This window comes from Megascapheus bottae, unplaced genomic scaffold (assembly GCF_031878675.1).
Source record: "Megascapheus bottae isolate mThoBot1 unplaced genomic scaffold, mThoBot2.hap1 HAP1_SCAFFOLD_76, whole genome shotgun sequence".
Taxonomy (NCBI): domain Eukaryota; kingdom Metazoa; phylum Chordata; class Mammalia; order Rodentia; family Geomyidae; genus Megascapheus; species Megascapheus bottae.
The window spans coordinates 34176-53114 of record NW_028327824.1 but is presented as its reverse complement, the minus strand read 5'-3'; the positions used below and the strand labels follow the sequence as shown (position 1 = coordinate 53114).

General features: G+C 39.3%; 1 protein-coding gene across 1 annotated transcript in view; it reads right to left on the bottom strand.

Moving 5' to 3' along the window:
- LOC150039098 (uncharacterized) overlaps positions 1-18372 on the bottom strand; it is a 46173-nt gene extending 27801 nt beyond the window's left edge. The window contains exons 1-9 of the mRNA XM_090328006.1: positions 18276-18372; positions 17780-17984; positions 14475-14534; positions 12272-12331; positions 10226-10276; positions 9308-9361; positions 8500-8550; positions 7111-7167; positions 2191-2244 (exon numbers count right to left, since the gene is read on the bottom strand). Of these exons, the coding sequence (XP_090184132.1) occupies positions 2191-2244; positions 7111-7167; positions 8500-8550; positions 9308-9361; positions 10226-10276; positions 12272-12331; positions 14475-14534; positions 17780-17790 (398 nt within the window). The 5' untranslated portion in view covers positions 17791-17984; positions 18276-18372. The remainder of the gene's footprint in view (positions 1-2190; positions 2245-7110; positions 7168-8499; positions 8551-9307; positions 9362-10225; positions 10277-12271; positions 12332-14474; positions 14535-17779; positions 17985-18275) is intronic.
- Positions 18373-18939: the final 567 nt, after the last annotated feature.

Here is an 18939-nt window from a genome sequence, read left to right as displayed (position 1 = left end):
GCTGGGATCTCATGCCTATACCATATTGCTCTGCTACTTCTTGTTTAACATGTTGACATCTGTGTGTGTATGCACACATTTCTTGCCTTCATTCTGACCTTAGGAGTACGCGTAGATATGTAGGAATATATGTAAATATCATCAGATCATTGAGAGCCTTCAAGGATATTAACTCACATTTCCATCCAAGATCACACATTATGTCCTACAGACAATTTTCAGGATAGAAGTGTATTGGAATATATAGGCAGGCATGACCCATAACTTTAGCATACATGTTCAGTCAAAGAACAATCTACTTTATACAAATGATCAATTTTCACTACTCATAGCAAATTGCTACCTCATAGGATACCATACATAATGATAGATAAAATCAGAAGATAGATGAAACTAGGTCATCATTTTGATTATAATAAAAATGATATATTAACATTTACTATTGTATAACTATCCTTCACTTAACAATAGTTTGTTAATATTACCACAGACCCCACAAAAGCATTTATTTCAAGCTGAAATAAATATGTACTTTGATGATAATCAAGTATTTTAATCATATCTTTACTGACACTCACTAAGTCAACTTACTGCCAGTCATACAGGATACAATTTTAGGCTAATACACAAAGAAGAAGAGAATCAATCCTTCTCTGGGTTGGCAGCCACCAAATAACAAAGAAGCAATGAAACAAGGATATATGACAGAAATAAATGAGAATGGGAGCAATATGTCTCTTCTGATCAATCAGAAACTTAGGGGAATATGCATTATTGTATCCAATGAAAGTGCCAATGGTAGAGTAAGTTTGAAAACCCCTGCCCCAATGATATGCTGGCTGCTGAATACCCATTTTTAAGAGTGAGGATGGAAAGAAGAGTATATGTCTAGAAAAAATCAAATGAAAGTAATAACAAGCAGTTCTTGATATGTAAAAAAAAAACCCAGACTACAGTAATCACTGGAAAAAGATGTCAAGAAGAGCAGGAAATTATGGCAAATACATCAAATAAACAACCAGGAATAGTTATTGTAAAGATAGAGGTATATAGTGCAGGAAAATGCTTTTCTATAAAACCAACATCATGAGACCTACAAGGAGACATATACTTGAAGAGTATATTACATGCATTCATATCCATTGCTAGAAAGGAAGGATCATTCAGACAAAAATGTCAATCACAAAACATCAAAGTTTACCACATTTCAAATTTGTCTAGAAGACACTTCAAAACATTTCATTTTCTAACTGAAGAATATACATTCTAACAGAAAATCACATGTTAAGCTAATAACCAGGTTAGAAGAAACTGAAACAAAAATTGGATATACCAATGTATCTTATTTTTACAAAGCAATACAAAAAGAGATACAAAAAGAGAGAGGACAAAACCACGCATGAAAGTTAATTGATAGACACTTGAATGATTGGGGGACTGATAAACCAAGAAAGAAATTTAAAGTGTCTTGAAGCAAATGAAAACAAAGTGATGATATTGAAAAACATACTAACTTTAATGTGACAGCTCAACATGATAGTCAAGAAGTGTGAGGTAGAATAGTAGTCACAGGGTGGGGAGTTTTGGAGGTAGGTACAGAGTCAGTGGTGTATTAGCACAAAAGGAGTCACACCTAATGTTTTACAGAGCCCAGTAGGAGCTTGTTGGAAAGTTACTGAATGCTTCCCCTTTTTGTCACACTGGAGTGTGATGACAGGGCATTCTGTTTGCCTGCTAGGCAAACACTCGACCACCTGAGTAATGGCCTAAGTCATTTGGTGCTGTAGATGTCTTTCCAGGAAGGTCTTCCTTCTGTCTAGGTCTGGAAGTGGCCTCAGATCATCACTTGGTTATCTGTGCTCCTGGGAGAAGCGAATACAGCTGTGAGCTCCTAGGACAGGCTCACTGCTTGAGATAAGGGTCTCAATAACTTGTTTTCCATGCTGCCTTCTACATAGGATCACCTCCAACACAGAATCTTTCACTTTCTGAATTGCACTGCATCACACATGTCACCGCTCCTTTCATGCTGTTTGTATTTCTTCAAATACAAGGGCTCAGCTCCAGCCTTATGAATGTGGATACTTATGTGTCCCTGTGTCTGTACATACATTCATATAAAATATGTGCATAAACTTCTACATATACATTTGTCTAGCACTCTGTTACATGGCTTGGAGTATAGCTTACCTTTCAGTCACACTGTCATCATCATGTGCTGAACAAAATTCAAATGCAGATGTGCTATAGGAACAAAAATACATATAGTCAGATATCACATGAATAATTAAACTTCATATTCTAGGTCAACTTATTTTGCAAGTCACAAAACAGTGGACTATGCTTCTTCCCTATAACTGAGATATTCTTCACACACTTGATTTCAAATCAGCACAACATTACAGTTTAAGATTATCAAAGAAATATACTTGGTGATAAAATATTAACAATAAGCGTTCTAAAGTAATTGTGTATCTAGCTCACTGGGTCAGAAAAGAAGACAGGTGCAAGGCCATCTCCAAAGGTAAAGAGAACACATTACTCATTGAGTCACCAAGACACTAGGCCACAACTTCCTAAGGAGAAGGCAGGGTAGTCATCTATCCATGATCTTCATCACATGTAATCAAAACCTCCAGTTTTCCCAAGTAACTGAAGATAGAGGAGAGAAAGTAACCATGGAGTCATTACTTGCTCTGAACGATACTGCAATATCCTCCATACACATGTTGGGATAATCTTCAGAGTATGTGGTGCCAAGATTGAACATTATTACCATATCAATCCAGTCACTGTGAGACTTGGCAACACCCTTTCCATATAAAGAAGAGAGAGTAGTTTGGGAAGGGACATATTTGGTCTGGGACAATTCCATACAAGAAAGCCATATCCATACAACAAAACTTTTATGCTCATTGTTTGCAACTAAGTAAAAGCAGTGTTGTTAGCTTCGAATGGCCCTGTTTTCTCATTCCAAATTTCTTCTTTTCTCACAGCTAAGTTCCAGATTCTCCACTTCTCATAGCAATTTCTTATATCCACCATTAAAAATATCTACATTGTTATAAAACAATACAAAGTGTATTATGAGGGTAAGTGTCTTTTCAGTTTGTTAGAGATTAGGATCAGAACAAGCTGGCAGAGGGGCACAGCTAGACCCAGGGGCATTGTAAACACTAGCTTCACATAATGACAGGGCTGTATATTATAAGGGATACTTACATGACATTGATCTTTCATACAAATAGTTCTGCTGCTCACTAGCCTCTACGTCTGTTTCTTTCTGCAATCTACTGCAGACCTGTGGGGACTTGTAGCTAGTGGTTTAGGAGCCAAGCTGCTTGCCACCTGTGCTTCAGCATGTACACTCTCAGTGATGCAAGCAGTCCAGAATCAGAGGGTGCCTGGTCCCTCCCGCCTGGAGTAGGAGATCCCGGATACTCCCGGCAAGTGGGGCCTGTCTCAGGACACCATTGGCTGATGGTCGCATTCAGGGAGGTCCCTATTTGATGACATGACAACCACCGCTTGATCTGTATTTAGCCATCGCGTTTTCTAAAATAAACTTAGATCTGAACTGAGAGTCTGGTGTCCAGACTCTGTTCCTGGGATTATTCGTGGGCTCTGTCACCATCGTACCCCCTCCTAGAAGTCTGAGAAAGACCCCCAAAACTGGTGCCCAGACGTGGGGCACAACTAGTAGGTAAGTGGATCTCTATAACCAATTATGTGGAAAGGGATCTTGGAGAGCAGGCACCTTCACTTTTCTGATAGACAGCTTGAGCAAGTTTATGAAATTGTTCTGTCTCTCTCCCTGTGAGGGACTGGGGGTAGGATACGGGATGAGTCCATGTGGAAAAGGGTACTCCGGCAGGTCAGAAAGGGGAGCACATTGGTGATTTGCCTCATTTCTTCCCCATCGTGGTCGCTATTCTGAGTTGCCTCCAGGGTTCAGTCACCTTAGCTCCAGAGCCAGTCGGGAGACCAGCACCCCCCTGGAAGAAGGCTGCCAGCCGCAGCCAGCTGACCTGAGTTCTGCCTCCACCTTTGTGACCTCACCAGTATGACCTAGGACACCGACCTATCCAGAAAAACCACCCTGGATGACTGCTCTGCTGGCTGTGGATGCCACAGACTCTGCCTCCACACTCTCCTCAAAGCTACCTCATCCTATGTCTACCCTGGCATGGGACCGTGATATCATTATGAACAATACAATCAGAGGAACTGCAACCCTACTGTCTTCCCTCAAAGCATGCTGGGGAGTACATGGGGGCTGTGTCTCCCGTTAACGCCAGTCCCATCTTAAACCCACCTAGCCCTAGTTCTCTCTGGCCCACCACACTCATTTCCACAGCAGCAGGACCCATGTTTGCTTTAGCTAAGTTGGTTGAGTTTATCCAGGCTTGCCTGGATGCCATCTAGCTAATATCTTTACACAAGGTTTGGGCCCCATCCTACATTCCGTTATGAGTGTCCACAAATAAAGAAAAAGGGGAAACTGCGGGGACTCCTAGCTAGTGATTTAGGAGCCTGCTGTTTGCCACCTGTGCTTCAGCATGTACACACTCAGTGACCCAAGCAGTCCAGAGGCAGAGGGCACCTGGCCCCTCCCACCAGAAATAGGAGTTCCCGGGTACTCCTAGCAAGTGGGGCGTGTCTCAGGACATCATTGGCTGATGGTCATACACAGGGAGGTCCCCCTTTGCTGATGTGGCAGCCACCACTCGAACTGTATTTAGCGAACTGCACCAAGAGTCTGGAGCCTGGTCTCCAGAGTCTGTGTTCCCGGGATTATTTGTGGGCTCCGTCGCCATCTTACCCCCCTCCTAGATGTCCAAGAAGGACCCCAACGCAGACCCATAGGTAATATACTTCATATTTTCTAAAGGAATATGTTATTAATGTGAGCAATGTAGACGAAGCATATTGCTCATGACCTGTTCTTCCCTCACCCAGTTTCATCTGAAGACAGATGTCATCCCCTGACACATCAGTGACAAGCATGACACAGTTAAAATGACACTGCAAATCCAAACCCTCAAGAGGGTCGTTTTACAAATTTGAACGTCTTCTTCCTTTCTCCTCTTGTTTCATCCTGCCCACTTCCAATCATGTGCTCTACACACTTAGCTATCATTAACTCATGTGTTTTGTGTGTTCACTCCTTATAAATATATGTATATATGCACACTTGTGATAACATACATTTGATCACATATCAGATCTGATATATATTCTTAAATTAAATATTGTATAAAAATGATTCTGAAGCTTATAGCTACAGGAACCTTACGCCCAAGTAAATCAATTACTTGGAAGTTTGTATATGACTTTACAATTTACTGAGTTGTATAAATTTATGATGCATTAAACACCTATTGCATATAGGAAAATGTTTACTTCCTCTGCCTTTCTTCTCAGATGCAAAAAGGATACAGCATTTGGTGATGGTTTCTGTTACCTCCCGATTCAGTTTGTTCTCCTAGTATACATCTCTTGTATACTATTTAAGTTCTTGATCCCAGTGTCTGTCACTAACACCGAAAGTTCACCACCATAAGAGACTTCACGCTGTAACCCAAGGGCCATAAACTAGAGACCTGCAGCTGGGCCTCTGAACAATGTACACTGGGATTGAGGTGTCTGCTATCAATATGGACCAACGTACATAGATACTGTTATAAAATATAACTTTGGAAAAGCCAATCACTGCATTTCTTTGATGAGTCTGGTAATAACTGACCTTGAATGTTCATCTATATCATCCTAATTCATATCTAACATCTTTAACTAGAAATGAGTTTTCCTGTGAGAGTGACCTGAACATTAGACTTTTGCAAAGGAAAAGCTGATGGATTCATATTGAAGGACCTATCATCTTAATACCAATGCATAGTCCCCTTTTTTAAGTACAATTACACTCTAGAGGGACACATCTTCATTGCAACCAAGAAATTCCTGATTAAGTCCCTAGACTAACTTCTTACATCCATCCATATCCACCAGAATAAACATGAAACACGTATAAATGTGAGGCGGGTTCCATCAACAGTGATGATGAGTGGGTACTTGCAGAACCAGCTTCACCTGCTGTTGAAGGTTCCTCTACGCCCTGCCAACTGCAGCCTGTTCCTGGCTCTTTCCAAATTCTTTGTTTCTTGCTCTTTCAGGATTCTTTTGTCCTTCACCCAATCTGAAAAATCTCATCCCAAAGCATTTTGAATGAAATGTTCTTTTAGATTGTGTGGGTGTTTTTACAGTGTCTTAAACACAACAGGGACATGAAACATTGCTTTCCTGACATGTTTCTCTCTTATCCAGATAAGTTTCTGTTTTACCCAAAGAAACAAAGTTAGAAAGACTCCTATACACACTGTATTCAGATCAGATAGTAACTAGGTTAATGGTGTTCTCTAGTGCTGGAAACCTCCATGAACATCACAATTCTCAGTCTGCACATTTGTCTACTTGGATAGGTATGTTCAGTATCCATACATGCTAGGGAACTCAATTGGAGGCATCTTAGAGAAATTAAACTCTTCTACTTGCAAAAGGTAAGACTTTTCCCTAAAATTTAAGAATACTATGACCCAATAAATCTACCTGATCTGATGGAGAATAACCTCTTCTGGTTTCAGTTCAACTAATTTTAATGGAAATCAAGACTTAAATATCATCTAAATATCAGCATTCTAGGTGTCCTCTATTCCCTGGTGACTTTCCTGCCTCTAAGATAGGGACAAGGAACAGAAGTCTAGAAGCAGGGCTACCATTGATTGTGGTTGCAGGCATCTATAGAAGGAAGGATATAGTCTTCCTTCATGGGCCATATAGACCGCTGGGATTACTTTTTTGTTTCAGAAAGGGATTCCCAGCTGCCTGGGCTCATGTGACTAGCTGACAGGCACTGTGGTGATCTAAGGATTTGAGATGCTAGTACTTGACTTCATAGCACCCCATGAGCCAGTGTATTTTGATCTACTCTATCATTTTCTAATAAGTTTCAAACCAGATCATGATTACCTGCATATATGGACAGGAAGTCCTGTGTAGTCTGAAGACACATTATCCTCCAAAATGATATATTACTAAAAAAAATCAACTCACCAATTACTGTTGTCTTCATTAGAATGAAAAACAACCGTTGTTAAGTCGTTGTCTTCACTGTGGACATATTAAACATATACAAAAATCAGGTTGCACCATGTTGGAAAAAAATCACACATTTTTTTCTGACACTACTAGGTATAGAAATTATGACCTTGAGTATGCCACACAAGTATCTGCCAATGGAGCTGTATCTCTAGCTTTTCTGTCCCTAACATCCCTTATCTCCAGTACTCAGGTCTCAACTCAGAGCACTATCTGTGATACTCTCTGTTCATGGTATGGTGAATCTTTGTGCCTAGGCTTGCTTGATCAGTGATCTTTCCACTTGGGCTTTCACCAGAATGTACGATGGATGTGCATGCTTTTGGTTCATATGTATAATTATATCTACACAGGTGGCAAAGATCAGAGGATAGCAATATGAAAACATCCAGGGTAGAAATTTATTTTTGCAATTGTCCATCTCCAAGGATCCAGTAAAACGTTGCACTGTATGTGTGGTTCCAGAAGCAAAGCCTCAGGTATAAGCAAGAAAGCAGAATATAAATGAAGCCCTGACTAGAAGCCATAGTATCAGAGTACCCCATCCCACATGCTCGTGGACCCAATCTGTCTCCAAACTCTTTTATTTGAAATGTGAATTTTTTCATGATCCCTGTATTCACATGTGAGCAGTAAGAAGTAAAATAAAATCATAATGCCATGGATTCATCTCTTTCACCAGTATAAATGCTGTCTATAATGTGAAAGGGTATCAATGTATGTAAATTAATGCACCTTCTATCTGGCAAATATCATGTAACCCTTTTACTATTTACAATAAAAAATGCTGTCTATAAAGTGTTCATAGTGTCACCAACCTTAGAACCACAGTGTTTAAAATGTGGCATGAAGTGGACCATGAAAATATTATGCATAAATTAAGTGTTGGATCTAGAGAAAGAGCACACCCATCAGAGAACTGGGCATAACCAGCAAAAATATGGGAAAGAGTTGTACCAGAGGTTATTTACCCCTTTCACAATGAAACAAACTTGTAGTCTCTTTGGTATGACATTTTATTTCTTCACCTTGAAAAAATTCATTTGGTCAGAACAAATGCATGGAATTGTGTGTCACTGCTGTAACACCAAAGGAACAAATCTAATTCTAGTAGGATCTCATATATCAGCAAGGTGTGGATTGTCTAGGAATTTTGCTTCACTGCTTACTAAAATAGCAAAACACTTTTGGGAGACTCGTTTCGCATTTATTCAACAACCATGAAAAAGGAGTAATATTACAGACAAAAGCTGCACTGAGAACATTTTGAACATAATTCCCAGAAACACTCTGCTTAACAACCATGTATATTTACATATCTTTATCTACATATAGTTATCTGACCTTTTTGTCAGTTTGTCTGTCCCAACTTCTGTTGGATCGTTTCCATCCGTGCTAGAGGATTAAACGATAGTCAAATGCCATGTGAACTCATAGTCTTAGTTTTTTATTCAAATTGGCTACAGTTTACCTAACACAAATAAATTCATAGGAGTAGAAATAATACATAACTTAGCAAAATGAACAAAGGTATTTCCATTTTTCCCTGGAAAGGAAAATTAATTTCTTTTGTAAAAGAAAACTTTTATGCATGATTAAAGTCTTTCCTTCCTAGTAAACTTAGCACAATGCTATTGATATTATGCAGTTTAATGCTAGTTGGAACTCACTTCAGAGGAACTCAATGCTTTAGAACTTCTAATTTTCTGAATTCTAAGTCTGCTCTTCTCCCTCTGTCCTTTCATTTATTTGGTTGTTTTTTTAACTGCCTCTCACAAATGGACAAGGAACGGTAGCCGAAGAAGGATTCTCATCAGTTCTGATAGTGGGTATCAGAATTCTGGAGAATGAAAAAGATCTGTTGTTTGTTTCATTGAGAAACCACTAAGACCATTCTCACTGTTTCTAACTGGGATTCTTACCACTGTTGGCTCTGTGAAAGTTGCCTGCAGGAACTGATATGTAAATAAGGATTTGGTTGCTAGGTTTCACTTCAAAGCAGACCATGATCAAGTGTGTGTTCATTTATGCTATCATTCTCTATTTCAATACACACAAGGATTACATGAGAACTCTCTGAGAAGCTGCCATATTGATTGGGCATTGTACTTACATTGAAATCAGTTTAACTTTCAGATGATAGACAACTCACCAAATGTCAATGTTCGAGTCACAAACCGCAGTGGCTGGAAACGTCGTGACATCACTAGTAATGAAATAAAATTAGAAACAGATAATTGAGTTGGACCATGTAGAGGAACTCAAACATGTTTTATACAAGCTGGATATCGAAATCATGGCCTTGCTCCTGCTAGGAAAATGTTCTGCCACTTGAGCTACATCTACATCTCCAGCTCTTGTGTTCCCTCGAGTGATTTTCTCTGGTACTGCAGTGCAAAACTGAGAGGCATGTTATTAAATGAAAAGCAGTATTCCATTTTGCCATAGAAATGGAATTGTATCTCTTGGGGATATTAAATATGCACCTCAGAAAATTAAAGGTTTCATCCAAGATGGAAGAATTTTTCTCAGTACATCTACCACAATGCCTAATTCCATCTTGTGTAACTTTCAATGCAAGTCAAAGGAACTCAACCCTGAATTCCCTAATTTTCTGCTTCCTCCATTTCTTCAATAATCTGGGATATCTTTACTGATTTCAACTCTCAGATAGGAACAATGGACAGTAGGCCAGAAGCAGGAATTCCATCAATATAATGGTGGGCTTTTCAGTATCACCATTCTGGAGAATGCAGGGTCAATCCACACTCAATAAGAACTTTAACACTAGGCTCTACACACCATTTCACCACAGGGTTACTTCTGAGTAGGACTGTCCCCTCCGTTGGCTAATAGAAAGCAACCTACAAGCACTGACATTATTAAAAATTTGGTTGCTTCCTAGACTACAGAGCAGCCAATCCACCAGTGTTTTTTGACCAACCCAATCATCCGCTATTTGTGTCAATATTCAAAATGACTTCATAAAGATATTCCTAGGCTGTCTGTATAATCTGTATTGTCCTCAGACTCCAAAACGGTTGTACACTGAGATGTCAAATCAACTCACCAAACATTTGCGCTCGGTTCAGATATGAGGACCTCTAATGTGTGGTGCTCACTATAACAAAATACAAAACATAGAGACAATTAAGTGGGACACTGGGAGAAGAAACAATGCATTTCCCTAAAAGGTTGGGGGTTTAAACTATGGTTTTCGTTAGATATGCATTTGAGTTGTGTATCTAACTGTTCTATAGCTTCAATCCCTGTCTCTGAAACTGCAGCTTAAAGTTTGGGCCCAGTGCTGAATGAAGCTTCTGAGGACAGAAGATTGCTTTTGTCTATGCTGACTCAATCATCCCTTGCTGGTTGTGCTCTCAGGATGATCTGGCATGGGTAGATGAACCACTGTCAGACCTCTGTGATCTACTGGATCATGTACTGAGAGAACTGAAGACAGATGAAAAAACAAAGTCACTAAGGAAAAGAATGTGTCTGAAAGGCTAATTCAGTTCAGCAGCAAAATGCTGATGAGGGAATGTACAGATCAAGAGTGGAAGCAACACCCATGGCACAAGAAGAAAAGGAGCACAAGGCCAAATACCACAGCAACTGCACAGGAACACACACACACATACACACACACACACACACACACACACACACACACACACAATTGGTAATTTCCTTGAGGAAGAATGTGATCTTGTGAGAAAACCCAGCAACTGTCCATTTCAAAAATTACAATCATGTCTTGATGCCAAGACTTTAAGGCTTTACCCAAATAAATGATGTCTGTGCACTATTCATGGAATCAGAAACCTTCGATTCACATTTATGAAAAAGTTGCATTAACTGTACAGAAGAACATGGCATCTGCCAAATAGGATAGAAATCTAAAGGAGGAGTGGATGGGCCAAACAATTGTCCAAGCCAAAAGGGAGACTTTGTGGAGACATTCCCTTCTACTGTCTCGAACAAGAGACAAATGTTCACAGCCACTTTCAGACCTATAATCCCCAGTCGTGGGAAGTAAATTGTTAGTGCACAAGTTCTTCCTTTGTGATCCTTTGTTACTGCAGTCCTAGAAAATGTGTACAAACCCTTCAATCTGTGTCTCCTGCCCAGGTGGTCTGATCAGAGTTTTCTAAGAGTTCCCTTCACTGCTCACAAGGACCGAGAGAATTCACTTTCTCCTGGAGTCTGAGTCCTTCACCCAACTTTCAGAAGGATGGAATGGCACAGACAAAATCGCACTGCCGTGACATTCCAATAGTTCTCTACATTCTATGTGCTCAGTCTCTGAATATCATTGTACACATGTATATCCATATTCTGGTATCTGTCCTTTTATGCTAACCTCTCTAGATATACATGTGATCTGCTTTGAATCATTAAATTATACACAGTAAAACACTGTGGAAATTCCTAAAACTATTTTTCACCCAAATTTGGTATAATTCATCAAAAACAATCACAGAATATACTATTTTTGGAAGGGGAATTTCCTAGAAATGAGGTTCTTGGTCCAAAGAAATGTTGACCTCTGATAAAGAAATCTTTTATAAAATGATTGACAAAGAATTCTTTCCTTATGGACATATATTGTGGATTTGTGTCTTTCCTTATTTTCCATTTCACTTGCTATGCAGGAAATCAAGCTGATATACCATCTACACTGCTGCTTCCATGACTCCCTCAGTTCCCACTTGCTGGTGCTACTGTTGGCTGTCTTTCTAGCCTCCTTGATTGATAGAAAGATCTGTAGGCTCCCATCCAGTGTGATAGTATGCCTTTCAAGGTAACAGAGGAGTGGAGTATGAAGAAGTGATTCAGGTTCCATTAGTGTTTTTTTTAAGTGAAATCTGTTTCCAATACATTCAATTGGTGTGAGCTTTATAAATGAACTATGACCATCTTCATTTCCCTTTATAGATCCTACTACTTGACTTTCAAAGAAAACAGGAACAATTGTCTTTTGACCTTTTCTATTCTTATTTATGTCAAAACTTAAAACAAGGATGTACTGATACTGATCGACTGTCATATATATTGTCTACAGTTACAATACTTTACATTGTTTATCACTCAGTTGACAAGTACATGGACTCACCATATGTTGAGGGCCGGCCAGGACTGGGATACATTTCCCCTCTGGGTGTCAGATTCCACACTGCGAAGAAATTAAACACATACACAAAAATTGAGCCAGAACAGCACAGAAAAATATCTACATTGCTGGGTATTGAAACCATGGTCTTCTCCATGCCAAGCATGGGATCTGATATTAGACCTACACCTCCACCTCTACTATCCCTGCCAGGCCTCCTTGAAGTATTGAGGTTTGACTTCAGAATCTTGGGTTAGATGAAGCTGCATAGGAGTGATTCGAGTTTTGGCAATGCTGCCTCATCATGAGAACCTCTGTTTTCTCTTAGAATGGCAGGGAATGGACTGGTGAACCACTGAATAACATTTTTTGGAAGATCTGATGATAGCAAGTGGAAGGCACTCAGAGTAGAAATGGCTTTGAATGGCTATTTCCAATCCTGCACCAAAACATTGGACTACAAATGTGGAGTTTGAGTGATAATGCATTATATTAGAGCACAAGAGCAGAGGGGCATGTCATAATACCAGTGCATAATCATATGAATACACATAAACACACATATCACACACAAACACACACACACACACACACACACACACACACACACACACACACACACACACACACATAGGTTACACAGTCCATAATTTCTTTGGTTGAGTATGTGATTTCTTTGGAACACCTAGTCACTCTTCACTTCAGCAATTAAAATCATGTCTTGATCACAAGACTTTAATGATTCGCCCAAGATAAATGATGTCTATACTCTACACATCAACTCATAAACCCTGGATTCATATTTGTTAAAAATTGGCATTGGGATGGGAATTTGGCCTCGTGGTGGAGTGCTAGCCTAGAATGCATGAAGATCTGGCTTCAATTCCTCAGTACCACACACATAGAAAAAAAAAGTCAGAAATGGTGCTGAGGCTCAAGTGGTAGAGGTCAGAAAACTAGAGGATGAATCCATGGGCAAGAAAACTATCACAACAAAAATGGGACTTTGTGCTTCAATTATTTTCTTCATCCTTGAGTCAGAGCCAAGTGTGCATGGGCCCTTGGAGAACTGAATCGCCTCAGTGATCTCAAATACATTGTTAGTGCAGAAGCTACTTCATTGTGATTTGTCACTGAGCTCTAGAAAACATACACAATCCCTTGGAATAAAGTCTCATGGAGGTGATCTGATTATAGATTTTTCTAAGAGTTCTCTTTATGGCTCACTAGAACAACAGGAACTCCATTCTCCTCACTCATCTTAGTCATTCACCCAACTCGTGAAAGGATGGAATGGCACAGATAAAAGTGCACTACTGTGACATTCAAAATACTGCCCACAAACTTGATGCACACTCTCTGTACAACTTTATACACATACCTATCTATATTCCAGTATCTGACACTTATGGCTGACTTCTCTAGACATACGTTTCCTTCCCCTTATTATCACTACTTTAACTTTAAATTATACACAGTCAAATACTATGTTAATTCTCATACCTACTTTTTTCTCAAAGTATCTATAATTCATCAAAAACTATCTATATATTGTATATGCAAGAGAGTACTTCCTGAATTTTCCTGGAAAATAATGCTTCTTACTGTAATAAATGTTCACCTCTGCCAAACAAAGTGTTTATGCAACATTGGCCAAGAGATCTTGCCTTATGAATCTACACAGTGTTGACTGTGGCTTTGTGGCTTCCCTTATTTTCCATTTCACATGCTATGTAGGAAATCAAGATGACATATCCTCTACATTTCTGCTTCCGTAGCACCTCTGTTCCCTACTTGGTTGGAGTATTAGTGGCTGTCTGTCCTACCTCTCTGATTGATAAAAGGATCCGCAGGACCTCTATCTGATGTGATGCTGAGTCTTTCAAGGTAACATAAGTGTGGGGTATAAAGAACTGATTCAGGCTCCATTAGCTACTTTGTATGTGAAATCTGATTCCATTCCATTCAATTAGTGTGAGTTTCATATATTCACTGTGACCATCTTCATTTATCTTCGTAGATCCTGCAACTTGACTTCCAAAGAGAATAGGAACAGTTGTTTATTGGTGTGTTCCATTGTGGCCTGTTTATTTTCAAAACTGAAAACAAGGTTGTACTGACACTGTGTGCCTGCCATGGGTATTGTCTATGGTTACAACACTGCATATTGGTTAGCACTGTGATGAGAAGTACACGGGGGACTCACCAGATGTTCAGGGCCGGCCAGGACTGGGACAACTTTCCCCTCTGGGTGTAAGTGTCCACACTGTGAAGAAATAAAACACATACGCAAAAGTTGAGTCTAAAAAGTAAAGAAAACTATCATTTTCTATCTACAATGCTGGGTATTGAAACCATGGACTTCTCCATGCCAAGCATGGGATCTGCTACAGGAGCTACGCCTCCACCTCTGCTATCCCTACCAGGCCTCTGTGCAGTACTGAGATTTGACTTCAGAAGCCTGCACTAGATGAAGCTGCATGGGATGAGACTAGCATTTGGCAACGCAGTCTCATCACATGAACCCCTGTTGTGCCCTCAGCATGGCCAGGAATGGATTGGTGAACCACTGCTCAACTCAATAATGACATTTACTGAGAGGACTGATGATAATAAATGGAAGGAAATCAGAGTAGAAATGGCTTTGAAAGGACATTTCCAATTCAAAATATTGGCAACAAAATATTGGACCGGAAATGAAGAGTTGAAAAGAAAATATCAGACTTAAGCACAAGAGCAGAGGGGCAGATGTCATAATACCAGAGTACCAGCACACAAACACACATATAAACACACACACACACACACACACACACACACACACACACACACACACTCACTCACACAAACACTCTCTAATTTCTTTGAGAATATGATTTCTTTGGAACACCCAGTAACTGTTCATTTCCACAATTAAAATCATTCTTGAGCCTAGACTTCAATGCTTTACCCAAGGTAAATGATATCTACACACTATTCATTGAGTCATAAACCTTGGATTCAGATTTTGAAAAAGTATTCACGGTACCAAAAGAATGTGGTATTTGTACACAACGGAATTCTATGCTGCTGTCAGAAAGAATGACATTGCCCCATTTGTTAGGAAATGGAAAGACTTAGAAAAAATCACATTAACTAAAGTAAGCCAGACTCAAAGGAATTTAGGCTCAGTGATTTCCCTCATTTGTCATAATCAGTGGAAACCTTGGGCTGTCCTAGCAGAGATTTGCAATAGGGCAAAACCTTGATACAAAAGGCCATATAGTAGGACGCTAAATGAAAGGATCTCTAGGATATAGAAACATAAGCCATATAATGAATGATTGTTGTTCTTAAGGTACTATGTTATCTCTTATCTCTTTTGCTGTCCCTTGGTTATCTCATATTGTTACAGTATCTCACATTGTTACCTGATATATCGGATATATTTGTTTTTGGTTATTTGAAATTGGATAGAGAAGGGGGGGAAACAAGATGAGGGGTGGGGGTGGGGGGAGGGAAATGGGGACCAAGACATGTGAAAGGTTATCAATGTATGTGAAGTGATGCACCATCTATCTGGCAAATATCATGTAACAATTCTATTAATTACAATAAAAAATATATGAAAAAATAAGAATGGCATGTGCCAAGAAGGGCAGCAATCTAGAAGAGGAATCATGGGCCTGACAATTGTCCACAACCAGGAAAACAGGGAAAAGGGATCTACAAGGAACTTCCTTTTCCTCAGCCCTGAGTAGGGGCCTAGTAGCTGTGGGCCCTTTGATTTGAGCCCTATATTCCCAAGTGTTGTGATGTAAATTGTTACTGCGGAAGCTACTTTTTCTGTGATCATTTGTCATTGCAGTCTACAAAATGTGTACAGCCTCTCAGAATAGGTCTTATAAACAAGCTATCCTATCAGAGTTTTCTAAGAGTTCTCTTTACTGTTCACTGCAACATCAAGAACCCCATCTGCTCACTGGTGTCTCAATCATTCACCAACTTTAAAAGGACAGTATGGCGCAGATAGAGCTGCACAGCTGTGACATTCAAAATAGTTTCCATAATGCAGGGATCAAGTGACTAAAGTCCTAGCTACTCAGGAGGTTGAAATCTGAGGATCATATTTCAAAGCCAGCCTTGCCACTGTAATTTCCAATGAGACTGGAATCTCCAGCTAGCCACCAGAAACCCAGAAGTAGTGCTATGGCTCAAGTGGTATAGCCCCTGCCTTGTGCTGAAGAGCTCAGGGACAATAGCACACAGGCTCAGAGTTCAAGTCCCCATCCTACAAAATAAAAACAAAGAAAAAAATCGGTCCTACATACTAATTTAGTCTCTGTATATCTTCATACATATGCCTATCTATGTTCATTATTTGACCTATTATAGCTGACCTCTCTAGATAGAGATAGGATCTGCTTTGAATCATTAAATTAAGCACAGTCAAATACTATGTAAAATCCTATATATACTTTTTAATTTTTGCTAATTCTGGAGCCTGAACTCAGGGCCTGGGCACTGTCCTTGAGCTTTCTCAAGGCTAGTGCTATATCACTTGAAACACAGCACCATTTCCAACTTTTCCTGCTTATGTGTTACCAAGAAATAGAACTGAGGGCTTCCTGCATGCTAAGCAAGCACTCTACTACTAGGCCATACACCTGGCCCTTCCTATATGTACTTTTTCACACAAATTAGCTGCAATTCACTGAAGACTAACTATAAATATGATATATATATATATATATACATATTCAAGAGGGTATTTCTTGTGTTTTCCTAAAAGAGAGACTTTGGGATCTAACTAAATGTTCATCTCTAAAAAACAAAGCTTTTAGACAAGACTGATAAAGAATTCTTTCTTTGTGAACCTACACCAATGTTTTCTGTGGTTTTGTTGTTTCCTAGATTTTCTTTCCCTTGCTATGTAGAAGCTGAATCTGATATATCACCCAAATTCTGCTTCCAGGTCTCCTCTTTTCCCTTTCGCTCATTATGTAGAAACTCCAGCTGATATGGCTTTTAAATTTTGTATCCGTGTTCACTGTTTTCCACTTCACGCATTATAAAAAAATTCCAGCTGATATATCATCTAAATATTTGATTCTGTTTCCCCTTTACTCCTTGCTTCCACCAATACTAGCTTTCTTTCCTGACTGTCTTATGGAGAAAAAGATCTGCACAGCGGAAGCAAGATTCCTATCCATCATGATGGTGGTATTTCAGGTGAAATAGTCCTGGCTTTTGACACATTTATCCTGATTCCTTTAGCTACTTCATATCTGAATTCCTCCTCACTTCAAACTAGTCATTGTGACTTGAGTGCCTGACCTGTGATACTCTTTTAGCTCCTCATAGTTAACTTTAGAACAGCCTATGAGAAAGTTTCTTTTGACCTCTTTCCTTTGGTATTTATTTTCAAAACAGATAATAGTTACATGATATGGTTGGGCAGTAATATCAACTTTGTCTTGGTACCATATTTCAAAATGATTTTACTTTCAGATGACAGGTAAATCCACTCACCAATTGCTCATGCTGGATCAACAGCTGCTGCCAGAGCCCAGTTTACATGGACTCAGGCATGCCTATCACAGCATCTCAACTGCAGTATTTTGAACAGAAGGAAGCCTGGTGGTGCTGGCATACGCTGGTAGTTCTCCTCTGTAGGAGATAGAACTGAGGCTCAGGGTTGAAGCCAGCCGCAGCCAACAGTCCCTGAGACTCTCATCTGCAATTCACAAACAGAAATGGAGATGTGGCACAAAGTATCTGAAAACTAGCTCCAAGCAAAAGAGCTCAGGGACAGTGCTAATGTCCTCAATTTTAAGTACCAAGACCACAAAAAGAAAAAGAGAAAGAAAGAAAGAAAAAGAAATGTGTTTAATTTGTGAATGTGTGACATATCATTTCCATAGAGTTGACATTTATTAACAAAGAAAGTATAGGTATATTCTCAATTTCATCAGCCAAGCTTGGGACTTTTACTCATGGTTTAGCATCTTTGAATCCCATGACTTACATATCACATTTGTTGAGGGTCAACACTGCTACAGTGTAATCCGGATATATCTCAGTATAGTATCACTAGGTAACAAACCATTCACCTAAGAGGGGGAAAACACAGAAGAATTTCACACTGATTGTGTTGAAAATATACTTAATATACCAAACATTATGGAAAGTCATGCACACAGAGCTGTTTTAGGTGGTGGTGAGCCTTTTAAAATCTATAGCCTATGAAACCTTGAAAGCTATAATTCTTCAGAGTTAACCAATCCCGGGAGAAGTACATTCTGCACTTACTTTTCATAGTTCTGTTACAGAACAAGAGAAGAAAAATTTTTGAATCAACAAAATTTCACTGATATACAAGGCACCTTTACAGATAATGCATTGCTTCACGGGACCTAGAGATGTAAATAAATCCAGTATTAAGAGAGTTTATATCACCGTTATTGTGGATTTTCTACTTGGAAACATTTTATAAAAGAAATAGAAAGCATGAGAAATCTTGTACATTCTATAATATTTCACACAGAGTGGGTATATGTTAAGATAATACAATGTCAATGGGAATAAAAAGATATTATAATCCTAACTACTAAGGAGTTCTGAGGATCTCAATTCAAAGAAACCTAAGAAAAGAGCCAGGAGACTCCACTTATCTAAAAGAAAAAAAAAGC